At 36.3% G+C, this 21937-nt stretch overlaps 1 protein-coding gene across 1 annotated transcript in view; it reads left to right on the forward strand.

The window, feature by feature from the left end:
- HTR3B (5-hydroxytryptamine receptor 3B) overlaps window positions 1–21937 on the forward strand; it is a 238977-nt gene that overhangs the window by 20708 nt on the left and 196332 nt on the right. Inside the window, exons 4-5 of the mRNA XM_044079463.1 lie at window positions 11090–11134; window positions 13186–13295. Of these exons, the coding sequence (XP_043935398.1) occupies window positions 11090–11134; window positions 13186–13295 (155 nt within the window). The remainder of the gene's footprint in view (window positions 1–11089; window positions 11135–13185; window positions 13296–21937) is intronic.

Below are 21937 nucleotides of genomic sequence, written 5' to 3' on the forward strand. Positions count from 1 at the left end.
GTGGATAGGGCTACAGTTAATGTTATAGGTGAAATGCCTAGTGTTATTTATAAAAATAATACGAATTTAAAATAACTATTATGCAAAGATGGCCATATAAAATCTGTTGAAAGTATGCCCTTAGGCACTTTTCCATGCATGAATTGTAAGATGTGTTCTACCATCAGTAAGCTAATAAACTACCAACATCCTCATTTGACTGTAGGATTTATGCCAAGATTTCATGCTACATGTGACACTGTGAATTTAATATACTTAGCTACCTGCAATGAATGTGACTGTTTTTACATTGGAAAGATAGTAAAATGCCTGAGGGATAGAATATATGGTCATCTATATGATATTAAAAATAAAAACACACAAAATGCTCTAGTGAAGCATGTCATTGAGTTTACAACACATACTTTTACTTTCAGGGTGCTCCAACCCATACAGAAAAACATTAGAAGGGGTAATAGTAATAATTATTTGGAAATAATTGAACTTAGATGGATTCTGAAGTTGCAGGCGAATGTGTATCCTGGACTTAATACTGCTGTTTGTATTAAACCTGAGCTAGAAGCTAGGCATAGTAAGAAGAACAAGAACAGGAAGCATTAATTGTTTCACAATTGCTTTTAATTGTTTTAATTAGCTGTGAATGTTTTTAATTTTAGTTAATATGAGATGCTATAAAAAGTGTATGTGTAGTAGTTTTAAGGATCTGATGAAGCATAATTATCTACGTGAAAGCGCTTGCCCATTTTTACTTGTGCCTTAATAAACCTGAAATTTTTAATCATGGTGGTCCTAATGATTTTGTTTCATTGGATTTTTGGACTTTTCCAATTTGATATCTGGATACCTTAGCTGTGGTGGTCATTTTGGTTTTGTTTTTCTGGATTTTTGGACTTCTCCATTTAGACCTTTGGACTATGTTGGTATTTTCTTTTTCTGCAAAAGTATAAATAAAAATACAAATAACCTAGGTAATGATGATATACTTGAAACTTTTCTAAGGGAAAATATAAATAATAAAATCACAGGTGAACAAATAAAAAAATGATAGACCATTCACTTTAACAGAAGTTAAATATCAAATAAAAAGTTAAAAAAATAAGGCACCAGGCTTAGATGGTGCTATATAAAACACTACTGAATGATGCACTTAAAATATTAGATAACATCAACAGAGAAATAAAAACAACTGTTGAAGTCTTCCCATCAGTTAAATATTCCCTTATATCACCTATTTTAAAACAAGATAAGGGTCCTACAAAGTGTTCATAATACAGACCCATTTCACTTTTAAATATGGAATATAAGATGTTCATGTTCATTTTAGAATTAATCTAGTTATACCTAAACTAATTAAGAATGATCAGATTGGATTTTAAATAGACAAATACAGGATAGTATAATAAGAATACATACATTAATAGACTATGCAAATACAAATAAAAAAGAACTTTCTATCATTAGTCTTTATTTAGATAAGGCTTTTGACTCAGTTAATTGGTCATACTGTTTAAAACATTTAAAGTGTATAATTGCTCACCTGAGCTAATTGCATTAACTTCTAAGTTATACAGTAACTCTTGTGCTTATGTTAAAATAGGTTATTTTCTTTATATCATTTAAAGTACAAAAAGGCACAAGACAAGGCTGTCCATTATCACCTTTACTTTTTACATTAGCTATAGAACCCTTTGCAAATAGTATTAGATTCAATCAGAACATTTATGGCATCAAAATAAATGAAGATTTCAAACTAAAGATGCAGCTCTTTGCTGATGATATTTTACTAACAATAGGAAATATAGAAAATTAATTTGAACATATAATTAGTTCTATGAGTCAGTTTGAAGATATCTTGAACTTACGATTTAATCATAATAAAACAGTACATTATTAATTAATAAAAAAATAAAAAAAATCATACAAAAATATTCTAACTTCAATTGGAATAGCAATCACATTACATTGGTATAACTATTATGTCTAATAGTAAAGAAATGATATAAACAAACTTTCAACAGGCTGTTAATAAAATTTTAAGTTTAGTCACAAATTGGAACAATCTCTTCTTTACCATAGAAGAATAATTAGTCCTTATTAAGATGGTAATTCTCTCTAAAATATTATTTGTCTTACAATCTTTAGTACTATCTTCATAAAAAAAAATGATGAAAAAGGTAAACCATATTCTACTTACATTTTTTGGCATCCTAATAAACCAAGAGTTTCCTTTGATTGGCACAGAAAATGTTGGGATAATGGTGGAATAGCATTCCCTGAAATTCAATTGTATGCTCTTTCAACAATTGTAAAAGTTGTAGCATTGTGGATAAATTCATCTTATAATTCAAAATGGAAACAAACACATTAAGAAATATTATTAGTAAATAACAACTATATCACAACCAGTCATAAACAAATAGTCCCTAACAGTTTATCTAATTATTAAAAGATTTTTGCGTAAATAGAATTGCACCCTCATCTCAAATTCCCTATTTAAATAACATAATTTCATCTTTCCAAAAGTTTCACATATTCTAATTATTATATTAAAGACTTAATATTTTCTATGTTTCCAATTGTATATACAAATAACTGCTTAGAAACTCATAACTTCAACAAACTGCTAGTATTGACACAACAAAGTAACAATTTATTGGCATCAGTTCATAAATGGTATTGATATATATATATATATATATATATATATATATATATATATATATATATATACTATTAAAAATTTAAGGTCCAAATGCAATCAAGATTCTAAGAATTGCTTAATTTTACAAATCTTTAGAGACTTTATGAACACAGAGATAAATAAGATATTTAACCTAGATAAGACATTGTTCCCCAAATTATTGGAATTATTAATAAATATCAATAATAATGCAATTAAAAATAAATCATATTTTTGACAAATTCATAAAATTCTTAAGATAGATTTCACATATTTAGACAACTCCTATTGGAATTATTCCTCAAAATTAATAATGAAGACATCTATGAAGAATATAAAAAATAGTATTAAAATCTGAAGATAAAAGCACATATTGATGATATTGGAACATTTTCACTTGGAAATTCTTACACAGAGCTTTTGTCACTCTTAACAAAATTACAATTATGTGTAAATCAAACAGAATTAAATGCTGGAGATAAGATTCTGAAATAATAGCTGATTGGGTGCATACGGTATATACATATGAAGTCATCTCCCCTTTTTGGAAATAAATTAATAACTTCATTCAGACTCTATAGTTAGATAGATATAATATTTCTAAATTGTTTTAGTTTCACTTAATGCTACAATTCCTGAGATAATTCCAAAATCCCAAGTGCCTCTTCTTTGGTCTATTCTTGCTATAGCCAGAAAAGTAATTACTAAAAATTTGACAAGTTAAATTACCCCATTTGGTGTTGAATTTATTAGTATGGCAAAAACTGTTTGCAGTAGTGAATTACATACTAAAAAGATGAGAACTTCTAATATTACACATTCATATAAATATTGGCTTAAACTTAAAGACTTGCTTGAAAAATATTAATTGCTGTTGATATGTATAACTCTGATGTATTGATAAAACTGTGGACCTATGTAAATGGTTTTGTTTATTTTATAATTGCTTTGTTTATCTAATGTTTTAAAACCAAATAAAAAAGAACAGTACATAATAACTCATATAAGAAATACAAAATACAGCTAATGGAATTCTACACTATTTACTGCTGGTATTTGTAGAAAGTTGAATACAGCAAAATCAAAATATATGATATATGCTTACAACAAAAATATACAATGTAATTTTAGAATGTATGTATCTTATGCTGAATTAATCTTCATTTAAATTACAATGGTTTATTAATTATAAGAATGTTAAAATCTATATTTCACACTTTATTAGTCTTCATTTTAAATTACCTTGTTTTATTAATTATGAGAATGTTAGAATGCTATGTGTTAACATTGTTTTATTAATTATGTGTATGTTAGAATGCTATATGCTTTATTTTGCACTATTATTTTATTGATATGAAATTATTGCAGATTCTACAGAGTTACCATAACAAAGTTAGAGCCTTTAAAGTGTATCTGTCAGCTGTGACATTCATAACACTGGTCATCAGTATATAAAACATGCACAAACTGTCTCATTAATTTGAATTTGATGAAAATATAGAGAACCACGGGTGCCATTCAGTCAGTATGAAGGGATTTCTCTGTCAGATTTGCTTGATACACATACCATGATTACACCATTTGGTTGTTTGGAAATGGATTTGAGACACATCATCATATTGTGACTGAGTGGTTGCTATGGGTGCATTTGGACTACTCCTCACACATATGTGCTCATTTACTGGGAGATTGGCTGATGACAAAAATTTGTACACCTCAAACAAAACAGAAAATGGAAAGATAACTCATCTGAAGGCTAGCTAGCCTTTTTATAGGTATGGATTAACATAGATGAAATGCAAATATCCAGATATTTTGGCTCTCAACTCATTAGAAAAAAATGTATGCATCAGTATGAAAAAGGAAGTACCAAGTATTTTATGCTGCACTCCCTATATTCCCTGAGCTTGAATAAGTTGTTTTAGCAACTTGTACTTTTGCACATGCAGTCAGAAATCTATTCATATAACAAGCAGCATGTAAACTATTCAGAACTTCAACTTATTAGGAGAAAGTGAGGTGTTTTCATAGTTACTGCCGTCATAATTGCATCGTAAGCTAGAGGTATATGCTTGCTTCACAGTCAATATTTGAGGTTTATTTTTGTTGGACATTAGGAATCAAGCCCCTTTCAAGCTATTGCTAGTCTTACTTTATGCTGAACATTGGGTAAGTGCCTATTTACACAGTCTGATGTAGCAAGTGTGTTAAAGTTACTTTTCATTTCACTTTTCTTTGATTATCATAAAAAGAGAAACCAGCTGCCTTCTCATCCAACTCAGTACCATTGCTGTGCTTTGGATGGGGAGGTGCAAAATGAAGCAAAAAAATCAGATCCTGGAAAAAAAAATCATGATCCTATTACCACCATCCTCTCCTTTCTACTGCTCATTAGGATTTCTGGGTTCATGTAACACCCCCCCCCCCCTGTGCCACCACTGTTAATTTTACTATGTTTGATTAGCCTTTATTGTTCAGCTACGACCTACTAGATATCAGTGCCTCTTTTCAGAGGTAATCCGTGACCTATGGTCTGCTTATGTAACACAGTATTTAGCTGGAGGAGTTACTTAACGTAGCTGATTTTCTAGCTTGATTTTGGAACCCAGTGTGCTAAGATTAATTATTTTAATTAGGTAGGCTTAATGTGAACACTAATATTTTAAGCTGCAACTTGGAAAAACTAGGAAAAGAAACAGCATTTTGACCAAGCTAAACAATTCACTGTGTTTGTATGTATCTGCAAAGCTTACTACTTCTTTTAATTGCATTCAGTGACTGATGCAGACAGACTGCATTGACCTGAAACAACAACTAAATGACACCAGAGAAGTAGGGAGGAAGGCATAATTGAGTGAGCAAACATAATTGCATAATAAGATAGATCTTAATTCATCAATTATGTACTAGTTAGTACCAGTTTTTAGTACAGTCATGTAAAACAGACCCATATAATTTATATTTATTTATCTTTGTTTACTGTGAAGGTCCAACTGGGTCAAAGCCTTTTTTTCAATGGAGAGCTAGAGAAAAAGGCTCCATAACCATATTATACAAATATTGAGAATCAGGGAAATATGAACAATAACCCCACAATTATATTATACAAATATCAAAAATCAAAGAAATGTTGACAAATGCTCAGATAAAAGTGATAATTTACAGAGATTAAAGTCTGCAGCATTTCCTGCTGAGATAGTGAAAGTATAAGTAATTTAGAAGGGTATCTGTAAGAGTAGGTCATATAACAGGTCATACAACTCAAATAAACAGACTTAATCAGAAATAATTGCCAGCATTCAAACACCTAACAATAGCAAGACCTAAAAAGGCTAGTAGAGGTTAGTACAGTGAGTCGATTAACCACAGACTGACAGTGCACAGACAGGTAATAAACCTCTAGACCCTATAAGGCATATAGGTTCATAGATTCATGGGTGTGTACTAGGCTAATGGCCCTGGAGCCTTTACAAGCCTAGCCCATAGGATTACCCTGGCATCGTGCCACCTGACATTAGTTCCCAGTGCCTCTGTCGAGTAGAGCCACTGGAGTGATCCCTGGGGTGAATTTGCTATTTCCCATCCACTCATCAAGATTTCTCTTGAAGAGGGCCAGTGAGGTGCTCTATTTGACATGTATGTGAAGTCTATTCCATAGCATGAGCAGTCTCTGGGTTACAAACCTGTCCTCCAGCATGTTCTGTTGATTGTGGTAATGAGGTTGAGGTCTCTGGAGTGTGTGGTGTGGAGGGATTGGGATTTCTTTAGATGTAGCATTTCTAACAGATCTGGGTCTGACATGGCTTTATAATTTAAGCAGAGATCACCTTTAAGTAGGCGATGTGAGACAGAGAATATTTGGAGTTTTTTGAGTCGGTCCATATAGGACAACTGTTTAAGGCCTAGAATCATCTTTGTAAGGTACTTTTGCAGCTTCTCCAATTATTGCAGGTGTCTAGTGAAGTACATGCCAAATGGGGTATTGTACTCAATGACTAATCTAATGAGGGTTGAGTAGAGGGAGACAATGACCTCTTTCTTCCTGGATGCAAAACCCTTAGTAATGAGATGTGCCAAATAGAAGGACTTTCTGACCACAGTGGCAATGTGGTGGTCAAAACAGACGTTGCTGTCAGCCTGTGTTCCCAGATCTCTTATAACGCCTTCTGTGTTCAGTGGACTACCATTGATGTGTTAATTCATGGGAACTGGCTTTTTCCAAAAGGGGATGATAACACATTAAGGCCATGGTTCTGACACCAGTCGTTGGTCTCAATGAGGCCTTTCTGCAGGGTGACAACATCACTTGGGAAGTTAATAATAACTCCCAACTTGCAATCGTCTGTGAACTTTGTCAGCCAGAGTCCCTTCATGTTGGCCTGGACTTCAGGGAAGTAGATACCAAACAGGAGAGGACCTAGGACCAAACCCTGTGGGACTCCACCTGTGACTGGTCAGCAGTCTGACTTGGAGTCAGCTATTTTCACACTGTGGGTTCTATCTGTGAGCCAGTTTGCAACCCACCTAGTGATACAGGGGTTGATGCCTATCCTAGCGAGTTTTTCTATGATTCCTGAGTGTGGAATGGTATTAAAGGCCTTGGCCACATCAAGGTAGGCTGTATGAACCCCCTTGCCTTCATCCACAGCTCTGGTGACTGACTCAAAGAAGTCAACCAGTTTGAGCTGGCATGATCTACCATTCACAAAACCAAACTGTGTGGGGTCCAGAGTTTGGAGATTACCTATATCCTTGTTTATTAGGTCCATGATGATGTGTTCTACAGCTCTGCATATTAGACTTGTCAGGTTAATGGGGCGATAGTTCCCAGAGTCTGTAGTCGCTCCTCCTTTGTGGAGCAGTGTGCCATCTGGTAGGGACAAAGCCTGAGATGAGGCTGTGATTGAACAGGGCACACAGGTGTGGTGCCAGTTCACTCTGTAGTTCATGTAGATCACAGCCAGGGATATTGTTAGGTCCCATAGAAGCTGTATGCTTGGTACTGGACAGTGCTGTTTTAACCTGTGCAGCAGTAATACTGGGTGCCTGGCAATCTACTGGTATTGTGGGGGGAGGGGTAAAGTTGGGACTGAATCTGTCAGCCAGTATATTGGCAATATCTGTTGGCTCGGTATAGGAGGTACCATTGTGCAGTAGCTCAGAGCAAATCTGGGTATTGCTGTGGAGATTCTTTACGTAACTATAGAAGGCCTTGCGATTGTCTTTACTATCTGCTGCAATTCTGTTTTCATAGCTAGCTTTAGAGGATTTGATGAGGGATCTCAATGTTTTGTTGAGGCCGATAAGGGAGTTTTTCCATTCTTGGGACTTCACCTTATTCTGCATCAGTTTCTTCCTTCTGTTGTAGAGTTTGTGTATGGCAGAGGACCAGCAGATTGGCCTCCATTTTTTGGATGAGACCATCTTGGTTCTATTCGGTATGGTGAGATCCATGCATTTGTGTAATGTGTTTGTACAGTGCACTGGTGTATGATTCGGTGGTTAAGCAGCTATTCTCCATTTGCATGGGTTCCATGAAGTTAGCCACCTCTGTTTTTAGGAGCCCAAAGTTAGCTTTAGAGAAGTTTTTCATGGTGGCTACCTTTGCGGGGGGCAGGGGGAGGGATGCGGATTGGCAAGGTGATTAGTTTGTGGTTTGATCTAACCAGGGAGGAGTTGAATATTGGTGCAGAGCAATGGTCACCCATGTTAGTAATGACCAGGTAAAGGATGTTGCTACCTCTAGTGGGGGTAAGAACGAGCTGGTCCAGGGCTTTGGAATTAATGAATTCCAAGAAACGTTGGGCATGTGTATTGGTACATGCGTAGTTTTCCTAGTTAATGGAGGGGTAGTTGAATTTGCCCAGTATGAGAGTGTTACGTTGGACCCTAATATTCTCCAGGGTGCTTAGGAACATGGAGTGTGAGTCTTGGGACATGGTTGGGGACCTATAGCAGGCTATGGCCTGAATTGCTGACTTACACAATGTTAGTTGCAACTGAAGTATCTTTAATGCATTATGTTGGGCTACCAGTCTGGAGGTGTCTGCATCCTTTATGAATATGGAAACACCATCACCTTTTGGAGCTTCAGTCCAAGTTCTGGGGCCGAAAGGTGTGAAATGAGGTATAGCCTGGTAGTGCAGAGGTGTTTCTGCTGCTTTGAACCAGGTCTCTGTTACAGCACAAATGTTGATGTTCTCCATTTTAAGGAGTGCTTCAAGCAAGGGCATTTTGAGATTTAGACTTCTTGCATTGAGCAGCATGACCCTCAGATTGCATTTGTTTGTAGCTGTTATGGTGGTAATATATATTTTTAATATTCTTTTTGGTCCTCCATTCTCCACGACCATCCATCCATGCCCCCCATTGTCTCATTTATTCCTCCTCATTCCAGGCATATTTAGATTCTAGAAGGAAGAGGCAAGAGGCAAGGTACGCAGCTGTCATTCTGCAGGAGATTAGGCATTTTCGGAACATGTAACATCCATTGTCATGTCACTTGAGAGGCACTGTACAATGTCACTTATGATGAATTGTTTGTGTTTCTGCACACTTCTAATGCTTGGTGGAGTGCATGCACTCCTTGGTCAGGTTAGTACCGTTGAGTCCTTGTGTACTCGAACACACTACTAGCCCTTCTCTCAAGCAGTGATGTAACAGCAGGACTAAAATGAGGCACAAGGATGGACAAGCTAACGTTGGTCAATCATTCCCATCCCCTCCACAGAAGACTCTTCCATCAGCCAGGCCACTATTCTTACCCATGTCGTCTGTGATGTAATCAAGGACCCATCTATCTAGGGACACAAATCTGGCTTACAAGATCTGCTTTTTACCACCACTTTGTAGTCTCACTGAGGTACATGACTCACCTAGGATATAAGTGACAGAGGCTGGAGAAAAAGAAAGGAAACAAATGGGAGAGATTCTCCAGCTGTAGGGCCTGCAATGTGTCTGACTGAATTGTGGGAGGGATGACCTGTACATGATAGTGAAGAATGAGGAAACTGGAAAGACAAAAGAAAGAAATCTAGATGCTAATACAGGGCCTAAACACAGGACCTGGGCCATCATGTATTTGGGAGCATGGACAAAGAGAAGACGCAAGCAGAGGGGGTACATGAATAAAGGTGATCACTGTTGGAGGGTGGCCAAGGGTGGAACCTGGAACAACCAAGACTGTACATAGTGGAGGAAGGATGGTAACATGATGGAATGAGAAAGGGGTAGGAATGGGAAATAATTTATTTGATGCAATCATTTAGCGGTGTTTCTGCTTTATCTTACACTCGTGACTTTTATAGTATTCTCAGTAACTAGCTTTGTCATTTTTTGCTTTCATTGTACTGTACTATTGTACTATGTTTTTCTTTTTGTATTGTAACTTGCAGGCATAGGCTAAATTGACTTCAGAATGGATCAGTCCACTACTTGGGTTAACAAACCTAAACAAACAAACCAATAAAAGGAAATGGCATGTAAGGGATATGGAGCCAATGGAAATAGACTCATCTGGATAAAGAAACACATGAATGAGCAAAGTAAAAGGTGGTTTGAGAGTAGGAAGGAGGAGTGTGATACAGAAGAGTTGGGGAGATTAACAGAAATAAGGTGTTAATTCAGGAGTAGGCTATGGCATGAATACAAGAGCTCATAGGGAAGGGGGGTGGGGAGTCATAAAGAGGAACGTAAGCAGTGAATGATTGCAGGGTGAATCAGTAGGGGAAGAATGGATCAGGCTGCACCATAAACTAGTCAGTAAGAGGTAAGAAAGGATACAGAAGGGAAGGAAATTCTGTAATGGTCAGAAAGGGAATAGGCTCGACTAAACAGGAAGCAATGGTGGTGTATGAAAGGTACTGATTAGGCTAGCTAGCAGACTTTGGGAATGGGAGTACAGTATAAGTGCAAGTGTCTGTGCGTGCACGTGTGTTTATGTGTGTGTGTGTGTGTGTGTGTGTGTGTGTGTGTGTGTGTGTGTGTGTGTGTGTGTGTGTGTGTGTGTGTGTGTGTGCATACACGTGTGAGTGTTGGTTGCAGGGACTTGCTATAATTAATCTGTTACTGTACTCCGAGTATCATCATGAATGTATTTATTCCCTGGCAGAGGTAAGGGCAGATTGCCAAAACCCAGAAAAGGATGTAGGATAAGAATTGCTTGGGCCTACCTGATCTGCTTTCCACCCCCCCCCCCAGTAGTTTTATACCTGTCTCATGGCTCGTACAGGAAAAAATATGGCAGATAAACACTACCTGGGTCACCTTAATTACAGGAAGAGAAGCAGTATATGTTTGGTCATTTGTTTTCATTTTCATTTGTGAATCCATTACTTTGCATGTTATATACGTAGTCTGTTGTTTGCTCTAATTGGTTTCAGTCTTAGACACATATTTTGATTTTTACAGGATGGGCATAATCAGAAGTTAACAACCAACATTGATTATCGCCAGGTAAGGCCATGGCAGTAAGTAAATCAAAGAAAAAGAATGCAAATCAAAAGTACTGTGATATTATAAATCTTCCAGAACAACTAGGAATTGACTTATAGCCTCTAGTATATAATCTGTATTTTTCCAGAGACACTCTCATCAGATCTTCATGGTCTGGTGACAGTTTTCTTTCTTACAGAATGGCTAGGAATATTCACTTCAGAAAATAAAATGATTTAATTTAGGGATTGACATAACTATGTATACCTATATGTTGATTTATCAAAAAACACAAGCATCAAAACACAGGTGATAGAGGTCAGCTTATTGAAAAGCCAAACACATTTGTGATGTGTTATAGAAAACCTTGATATTAAACTCAGACAGACTTTCATAGGTTCAGAGATTAGTACTAGGCTAACTGCCCTTGCGAGCCATTTTTAAGCCTAGCCAATTATCCCTTGTGAGACTCAAACCCTGCATCTAGTGTTTGTAAGGCAAACACTTTAACCAGTAGGCCACCCTCCCAACCCAAGAAATTTGCAAAACATGCTCCACAATCAGGCCACTTATTACACACTCACAGCCACCTCCACACAGGATACTCCCACACTTGCCATGTCTGGGATTAGAACTCCTTCCTAAATAGTTTATTACACTACAGCATTATGCAGTTACAGGATGCATCACTGAGATTACTTTGTTTGAATAGTGGCAGTGTTACATAAAGTTTTTTTTTTTAAGTAAAGTGTAGTTTTGGGGTTAATGGCAGGGACAGGGCCAAAGTTAGCAAACATTAAAAAGGATGGGCTGCAGGACCCATTCTGCCCTGACCTCACCATATGAAGGTGTAGGCTGAATCATCAGAGAGCTCTTTTAAAATAAAGGAATGCTAGATCAGCATGGTAGAGATTGTGCAAGTGAGCAAGGACCTGAGAATATAGCAATGCATCCGTAGGAGGAGAACAGCTCCATAAAGTAAATTGTTTATTTTAAAATCATATGGGCATTTGTAAGACATTCTATCTTCACAAACAATATAGAAACTTTTGATAGATGAAGCACTGTGGGATTCCACTGAATATCAGGAAACAACGGGTATATGGGATAAATTAAGACAAGTGTAAATCCAAACAAAAAGTACAGCACCTCCCTAAAAGAAGTTTATTATTATACGACTGACCATTAACATTCCAAAAGGAGCATGCTAATTGATCGACCCAACCAGTGCGCCTTTTATAAATCGAGAATATATTAATGATAAAAGTCCAGACGGTAAACTATCACTGAGCGGCCAGACTTTTTTTTCTATTATTATGTGGCAGACTTGCATTAGTCTGAATGAAAGAAAGTCTGAAACTGAAATGTGTGCCATTATTTAATGACTTTGTGTCACATAAAATTTCTTTTCTCGAAAAATCTCTGAGGAACAAAGTTACTAAATAATGACATGCATTTCAGTTTCAGAATTTCTTTCCTTCAGACAATGCAAACACATTCACATTTTTTAAAATAAAAGATGAAGAGATACATACGAGACCACAGAAAATACAAGAAAATCTGGTTTTCCTTGTATTTTCCTGTCTCTCTCATACCTCTAAATTGTTGGGAGGTTACACTTTTTTAAAAAAAAAAAAAAAAAAAAAATAGCAATGGAGATCATCCTTTCTCTAGTGTTTGCTTGTTAAACCAGTGATGTATATGTAAGCCTGGGAACGCAAGTCCCATAGGCATTCGAAATGCATCATCACAGAGCACAATCAGGAAACAACAAAGAACACCCCTGCACCATTATACAAAGACATTATTTAAGAAAAGTAAGTATTTTTTTTTCTTAAATAACATCATTGTTTAATAGCAATAACTGACTCCGTGGTGTGGTATATTGAAGATTTACCCACGGTTGGCTTTGTTTAAACACAAGGGTGAAGCTAATTCACTAATTACGGTGAATAAAGTATTTCTGTACAGTTTTGTTTAAATTATTGCACAGTATTTATATTCAACATGCTTACAAATAAAACAGGAAGAGTTTCATGCTGATATGTTTGCATTACTTTTCTGTAAAACAGCTTTGGAAAGATGAGTTCCTTGTGTGGAATTCCAGTGAATTTGATGGAATCACTGAGATCTCTGTACCTTTAAATGATGTATGGGTTCCGGACATTGTCATCAAGGAGTTGTAAGTATAAAATGTTGATTTTAACTTTAATAATGATACTATGATGTGTATTATTCTTATAACTGCTCCATTCTTAATGATAATCATCATTTTAACAATGTCCTGTTACTGTACTTAACAAATATCTACAACTTTATCTCATTGGCAAAGAATTAAACAAAAGCAAAACAAAAAAAAAATCAGGTCCCCTTTGACACAGATAGACAGATATGCATACACACTTGTGTGTACATGTGCACCCCACCCCACACATTATTATGTCTTACTCACCAAACCTATTAAAAGGCCACTACAGGAAGAAAATGAAATATATATATATATATATGTTTCTGTTACCATGAAATGCTATACAATTCAAACCTGCCAGCACCGCAATAACTACATATTACTAATTTTATTTTTTTTCCTAACCCCAAATATCCTCATGGAGGCAGACATGATATGTTTTCTTGTTAAGTTATTTCTTTCCCATAATGGACTTCATGGTGGAGATGATTTTGTAATGCCCTACTTTGGGTTGTTGCATTACAGTCCCATTCAATTAGAATGGAAGCAGTGAGAAATACTGTTAAGTATATGAATCTTCAGTAAAAACATCTGACTTGTTGCAGTGGCTTTTAAATATGTTTCCTAAAAATATTCTACAACATCTATCAAAAATTCTTGAAAAAGGATAAAAAAGTAATGGAGATAACTTTGCATTTGTAAAAAAATTATTTGTTTTTTTTTTTGAGTTTCAGATCATGTCTTCCTTTAGCGATAGTGTTATATTTTGGATTCATGTGAAGTAATCAAAGGTAATTTCAGTCAATGGAAAAAAAAAATGGTTGCAGCAACCACCTTCAATGAGCAATTCAAAAATTTTGCTTTTGCAGGCTCGGACTTGTATATAACAACTCCGAAGTTGTACAACAGAGGAGGGAAAAGCAAATATCACTGTCAGCAGAAATAATTTTGGAGAACAGCACTCACTCTTTTTGAGTTTGCCTTAATTATGGCTGCTGACATAACATGCTCCCTTTATTTCTTAGCTTACAAAACTAATTAGTGAAGCTGTTTCACTGGTTATAAGGTTTATTCACTTTCAGACTATAAAAGATTTGACAGGTTTATGGCCACAAGAAAGAGAAATAAGACATGTATTTGACAGCATTGAGTGAAAGAGTTGTGAATATTGAGTTTGAATAGCTTTGTGACCTTTAATGCATGTGAAATCAAAAAGAGCTAAGACTACCAAACAGTATTTATTTTCTTTAGCAAAATAATTTAAGCTGTGATAAGCTTTGTAATGCAATTGCAAATTTCTAATGAAAGTATTATGAGATTTCATCCAGCCCCAGTATGGTCTATACTGAGGAAGATGACTAGGATAGAAAAGCCATAAAATGGGAGAAACTGTCATGCATTTTAATATGTGAAAGTATGAGGATAATCCTCTAGGGATGGGAATACATTTCAGAGCTAGGAAACATTGCACGTAGTGTATAGTTCTCTTTGTATCTGTTGCCTGTCAGTTAACTTATCACAGTTTCTGTTCCTTCATCATCAACACCCTCTGCTCCCAGGAACCTGAACTTTTATTGTACCTTGACTTAGAAATGGGGTCCATTCCTGTCATGGTATTAGAAACCCAAAAGACTTGGAGAAATTAAAAAAGGGAAGAGCCTCTCAGTACTTTTAATTAACTTCAGTCACTATTCTTCATCCACAGCAACAGGGCCCACCATCACCAAAGAAAAAAAGGATTACTAGATGTGCATGTATTGTGAGTCCTTATGGTGTACTTCAGCAGTAGTTTGTGAGAATTACAAAGTTCATGTAGCAGCAGAAGGCTGGAGTAACTGTTCTAGAAAACAGTCAATGTCATGTGGTTTTCAATATGCTTTTCCCACACTCCTCTTCGGTATCATAGATTCACAAGTTCATACTAAGCTTATGACCAAAGGAGACAATTGGGAGACTCGGCCACAATGTCCAATGCTGGTGGGAGACTAACAGTGGCCACCATTTTGTAGACTTTTTCCACATATTCCTAGTGAAAATTTCAACTACACTAGTTTTAAAGGTTGCTAGGGAAGTTCTCTGTTTGATATGTAACAGCAGCCTTTTCTATTAACAAGGGATGTGTTGAGTTAGGTTTCTGTCATGTGTTATATGGTACTGTTGATGTGGCAATGCAGTTTTTTTGTCTCTAGAATGAATGTTTGCTTTACCATTGGTTCTATTTAGGTGAAGGAGTTCAAAGAGCATTGGGCTGGTCATAGCATGGAAGGCTAAGCAGAGACCACCTCTCAGGAGTCTGTATGATCTTGAATAGAGGAACAGAACTTTTAGTCTTTCACAGTAGCTAAGGGTACTAAGACCTGAGATCTTTTTGGCAAGGAAACACTGAGGTCTGTGTAGCTGGTTTAAGTGCTTAGTGAGGTATGTACTGAAAGGTGCATTGTATTTAATGATGGGCCTAATAAGGGCTGAAAAAAATGGGACTATAACTTCTTTGGAATTTCAGGAAATAACATGATGGATACGTTGTGTAAGGTAGAAAAATGTTCTAATCACCACTGAGACATGATGGTTAAAGTAGAGTCTGGTATCAACATATGTGCCCAAGCCCCTTTGATTGTGTTAGAGTGGAATGTTATCTACATCATAAGTAGTAGTGATGTTAGATTTACCCAAGGGAACTATGCAGCAATTCTTGGTGTTGAGGGTAAGCCCATTATGAATACACCAAGCATATATTTGGTCCACCCTTTGCTGGAGAATTTGAATATCAAAATGGGATGTGATAACTACTTCCCAGTTTGCAATCACTGGCAAACTTGGTTAGCCACAGTCCCTTGATATTAGCTTTTATGTCACAGAAATATATGTCAAAGATAAGGAGACTGAGAGCAGAGAGCTGTGGGATGTCACCGGTGGCATGTTTCTGTCTAGAGCAAATACCCCCAACCTTAATGTTATGGGTTTCTATCAGACAGCCAGTTATTGATCCAGTGAACTATGTTATGGGTTCATTTTGAGTTGGGAGAGTTTGTCAATAACCTCTGCAGGTACTTATTCCTCTGTCTCTTTCTCAGTATGATGTAGGTGTGTCAGCAGTACATCAATCTGGTGCAGGAAACAGATGCATTTATAAAAGCTTACAGCAAACCTACCTCAGAAGGAGCATTCACCTTCAGTCTTTTCTGCCTATCCATCCTCCTTCTGGCATGTGAATCTGCTTTTGAAGCTAGGTTTACAGAATCCGGGTTTGAGAACTGGAAACAACCCTTAGTTACAATGACTGTATCCCTGCTCATATACATGGAATACTTAAGAATCTGGACTGTATTTCCACTGTCCACACTCTAACATTAAGGAACAAGTTTCTTGATGAGCAATGAAGCCACAAACTATAAAACTGAATTGCCTATCTACAATGACAGATATATGCATCACATGTGTTAAAGCCCTATGTATTCCGTTTATCTTACAATATTTCCCGATTTCTTTTAGGTTTTATAGTTTTCCATTTATTTTAGTAGGATACAGTAACTCCCTACTAAACATGCAGTCACCCAATGACATACATTTTAATTAATGGAGCAGCATCATGGCTCGTATTCTAGATACATTTTTGAGGTAACGTAAAGGAACTTTTTTATTTCAGTTGAGGCATTCTTGCAGTCATTCTAGTTAGTTTTAAATTTTCATATTGTTAATATTAAATTTACTTTCTAGAGGTTGATTTAGGAGAACTGTATTTTCTAGGTTCAGTCAGTGAAGTTTTTTATTTAACTATTTTTACATTGAAGTGGATGGGAGATGTGATCCATATTTTACTTTTTTATTTTAAACTAAGAGTAGCTTTGGATTTTAGGTGTTGTTAGGTAGACTATGACGTTTTCAATGTATGCATGCACATGCTCACTCACTAACATGCATGTAAGTCTGTGTTTTGCATGTTACAAAGTGAGTACATTTTTCTTTATTTTTTTTAGTGAGCAAAACAAAATGGACGTTTTTTTTAAATAGGGATGATGCTGCACCAAGGATGTAGGATAAATCACTGATGATGTATTAAGAAAATAGATACATTTTGAGGCATGTCAAGAGTGCCCCCCAGTGGCTTAGATGAGTACCTGCAACACTGTGATGCATCCTCTGTCCTACCCATGTATGTGAATGTTTCCATACATATGTTAATGAAAGATATCACCATCACCATTTTTTGATTGCCAAACATCCCCATTTCTTGCCATTTTGGTACTGCTTAAGCCTCCACATACTTGCTGACAATTAGCTGACTAGAAGCCACATTTCTTTCCCCAAAATGGACAAATTGGCATTGGTTCTCACTTCCATTCTCCCCTGCTTGGCTCTTAAATTGCCAGAGTCACTATTTGTACTAGGGTTACCTGTGTTCTGTGCCAGAGAGAGAGAGAGATGCACCAAATTCAAATTTTCTCTGTGGTAGAAGACACTGGATCTTCACAGCTGTGAAGTAGCATTTGCCTTGCAGCCTATTACTTGCAATATTTTTGGCCATGGCATATGAGGACAGGCTTCTATTTGCTGCCATACTGTCAGATTGACATTCTCAGGTGAAATCACAATTAAAAGGTAGCATGTCTGGGCTCTTATCTGTTTCTTGTTGTCAAGAGTAGGCTGTCATGCCTTGCAAATATACTGGATAACATAAATGGTCTGCCGTTGCTTTTATTCTCAACATTTGACTTATGTTCATTTGCAAATCTTATGAAATAAACTATATGGTTATAAAGTCTATTTTTAAAAGATGGTTATGCAGAAGATGTAACTTAGAAGTGATCTACTGTCATTAAGGTAGAATGCCCACCTATACTGGTGGATATTCAGGCCTTGGATTACACCCAAGATATTAGCTCTACTGCCTGTAGACATATTCTGCTGCTTCAGACACTGCAGTATTGTCATAGCCCCAGCCCCTTCTCTGCATTACTCCCTTCTCCCCATGCATAGATTTGTCCCCAGTCATACCTAGTTCTCTTTTGAAGTATTCTAGAAGAATGGTCAGTACCTGACTACACCTACCTGCTGTCTTGAGCTCTGATGTTACCATATCTTTGTCTCTTGCCATATGGTCTCTTCAGCATTCATTTATTTTTGGTCACTTCAGCATTTATTTATTTTTGGTCACTTCAGCATTCCTTACAGCATAATGTTTAGTGCAACATCTGTAATAAACAATGTTACCGTACCTGCCCTTCCCAATGCAAGTGATCAGTGGGGCACAAGGGCAGCCCCTCATAGTTACCTCACCTTAGCTCCCTGTTGTATGATTCTTTAAAGATTTACTACACAGTCTTAGGACTCTGCATTTCACCTCTGACAACAACATCCTTCTCTGCAAGTGGAACTGATTAGTGGGGCAGCATTTGACATCTTAATCGCCATTAATATGAAATCTGTAACCTGTCCTAGCCTGAGCATTTTGGAACATTTTGCTGAAGAACATTAACTGACTTCTGTGATTAAGCATTAGCTAACCATTTTCACTTTTGTCATATTTCTGCTTTCCATCATTACTAAACTGGTCCATTGTAGGCATAAGTCTATAATAATATAATATAATATAATATAATATAATATAATATAATATAATATAATATAATATAGTATATAAATTATAGAAGATAATAAATATTCATACAATTAAGACTATATTAAAAATATTTTGTATTAGTGCTTTTTATATTTTTTATAGTTCTTCATTGCATACATGATACAAAGAAATACATGCATGCCCACACACACACACACACACACACACACACACACACACACACACACACACACACACACACACACACACACACATATTTATCCAGCAACTAATGTTATCTACAATTATTTACATTCCAGGTAAAGATTTAAATGCATAACACTTTTAGAATCTATAGAATGATTAAATAAAATATTATTAATATACTTTTTTATGTATTGGCAATGTTTCATACTTAAAGTATGGTTTGTGACATTTAACCCTTTAAAATGAAATGGAATTTGGGAAAGGCTGGGAAGCAGTCAAGAAAATGGGAAGGGATGAAAAGAAAACTGAAAGCATAATGGAATATGACAGAGGAAAGAAAAGACCAAAAGGAGACCAAAAAAGGACTACTGCTGCAAGCAGATGCAGATGTTACAATAAAAGGCTGATTTTCAGGAAGTCATCACAACAGGAAAGGCATACTATTGATAACAGACATATAAGTCCATTGGTTTAGGATTTTTAGAGGTGGCAGGAAAGGAAGGGATGGCGTGCATCAGTGTATATTAGAGAAGAAGTAATATGCAAGATATTGGAACAGGAAAAGGGGGAGAAGGAAAGGCACTAGAAAAGGGAAGATAAATCTATTCCATATGCTATGGCATTACTAATTAAGTCAGATGGGGAAAGGAAGAACTTATGAGGTAGTTGACTTATTTGGTTTGCAATATGCATGTGTGGTTTAAAGGCCATCAAATGCATTCAAAATGAAGAATGAGAGAGTAACAAGATGGGGAATCAGGAAAGGTAAAACAATAGTCAAGGGTTTAATTTAATTTAGAGAGACTAGAACATACCTCTTCCTAGGCTAGGGATGCAAGATATATGTATATAGTCAATGCAGTAGATTGGGAGGGGAATTTACAGAAGTAATAAAAAAAAAACATGACAAGGGCATGTGTCTGGGCACACTGATGAGAACATCAGAGGGAACTGAGAGTGTTGTGGTGAAATCAGCAGTAACAAATAGTGGTCATGACATAGTGGGGCCAAAATAAAGAGACAGGAGCTAAAGCATGACATTAAAACAGTAGTCTGGGCCTACAGGGAGTGGATTACAATACAATTTGTGAGGCAGGAAGGATAAGCATGGTTGACTAGAAAATAATTAAAGGTGTAAATGAACTGTTAGAAGTCATTTAAACATAGCACTCAATCTTTTACTTTCAGAATTAGAGAAAAAATATAAATGAGAAAAAGGACAAATTAGGATAACATTTTAAATACTGTTATTACTAACTTAGAACTTATCAAAAATGAAAATCTTTAGGAGGACCAGAGCAAATTTTTGAGGTTGACTTAAGGATGGTACTACAGTTTAGGGACATTTGAGAGGTACACATTTAAAAGGGCCTTTCGGTAGGGACTGATAGAAAAATTTGGGAGGAAAAATCAATCTATAACATGAAAACAAGTGTTACTCATAGATACTGTATGGAAAGCATTACATTCACAGTAAACTGCATACATAAATTAGCAAAGGAAGTTGACCAGAGCACAGGGGAATATGTAGATGCATGAGAAAAAGGCAACCAAGAGGAGATCTGAGATAAGGATGGAAAGAGACATAACCAACATATTAAAAAGGGAAAGAATACAAGGTGGGAGAAGGAGATTAAGGGCAGAAATAAATGAACTGAGCAGAGATTCTTAAAGACTAATATAAAATTATATATACAAAGAAGGAAGCAGAATAGTGAAATGAGCAGGGGGAAAAATAAACTATGGGGATGCGTAAAATGATCTCCTAGTAGTAAAAGAGGACATAAAATTGTACAAAGCCTACGGCCAGAATGGTTTAAGTTAACATATGCTCAAAATTACCCAGAGTACTTACATATTTTGTCATGTAATTGGTCGACACAACTTTGACTGAAAATACTGGAAGTAACTAGACCAGTTACTTTGGTATGAGCAGTACAGAAGAACATGGAAAAGCTACTGAGAGAAAATCTGGCTGGTTCTTTGAAGGATAACAGTTTATGTGATATTAACTGACATGGGTCCATGGCCAGAAGATCCTGCCACATTAAGTTAATATCATTTGATGATTGGATACCTTGGGAAATGAGCAATGGATAACAGGTTGAACAGATTTATGTTGTTTTCTTGGACTTCAGTAAGAGACTTTGGTTCCAGCCAAAAAATAAATTGCTAGGCATACCATGAGGTATACGAGTTTGAGTTAAAATGCTTAGATAGGTGGAAAGGTGTCTGGTGAGAACACATCTGATGACAGTGTGTGTGTGTGTGTGTGTGTGTGTGTGTGTGTGTGTGTGTGTGTGTGTGTGTGTGTGAGTGTGTGTGTGAGATATGGTTTATTATAAGAAAATGGCATTGAATAGAGGTGTGTCATAAGTATCAGTTATGGGACCTGTGCTCATCAAGGAGTTTGTATCTGAGATAGTGTTAGGCATACAGAATAGGATTAACTTCTCCAAAGGTGAAGCCAAGATGGTGGCAGAAGTGGGTGATAAAGTTAGTTTTACATGAGACTTAAAAACTTCCATCTCTAGAAGGTGGCAATTAAGATTCACTGCTGAAGAACACAAGGTGCTTTCCATGAGAGCATTAGTCCAGGGATAGTATAGATGCCCAATGTCTAGCTTAAAGCAACTAAGCAGGAAGAAGACATCAGGAAGACAATGACAGTTGGAATGAACCAAAAGGAGCAAAGTAAAGAAAAAAGAAAATAGAAAAAGCTAACGGCAACAGGTCTTAGAGATGTCATAAGCAGGAAAATAGTTCTCACAGTTTGTAGCTCACTGGTAAGGCAATAAACTGGAATATCACATTCATTCTGGATGTCATACAGACAGAAGGCAGAAAACTACTAGAGACAATGCAGATT

The sequence above is a fragment of the Protopterus annectens genome, chromosome 8.part0, assembly GCF_019279795.1.
Source record: "Protopterus annectens isolate FY-2018-M chromosome 8.part0, PAN1.0, whole genome shotgun sequence".
Taxonomy (NCBI): Eukaryota; Metazoa; Chordata; order Ceratodontiformes; family Protopteridae; genus Protopterus; species Protopterus annectens.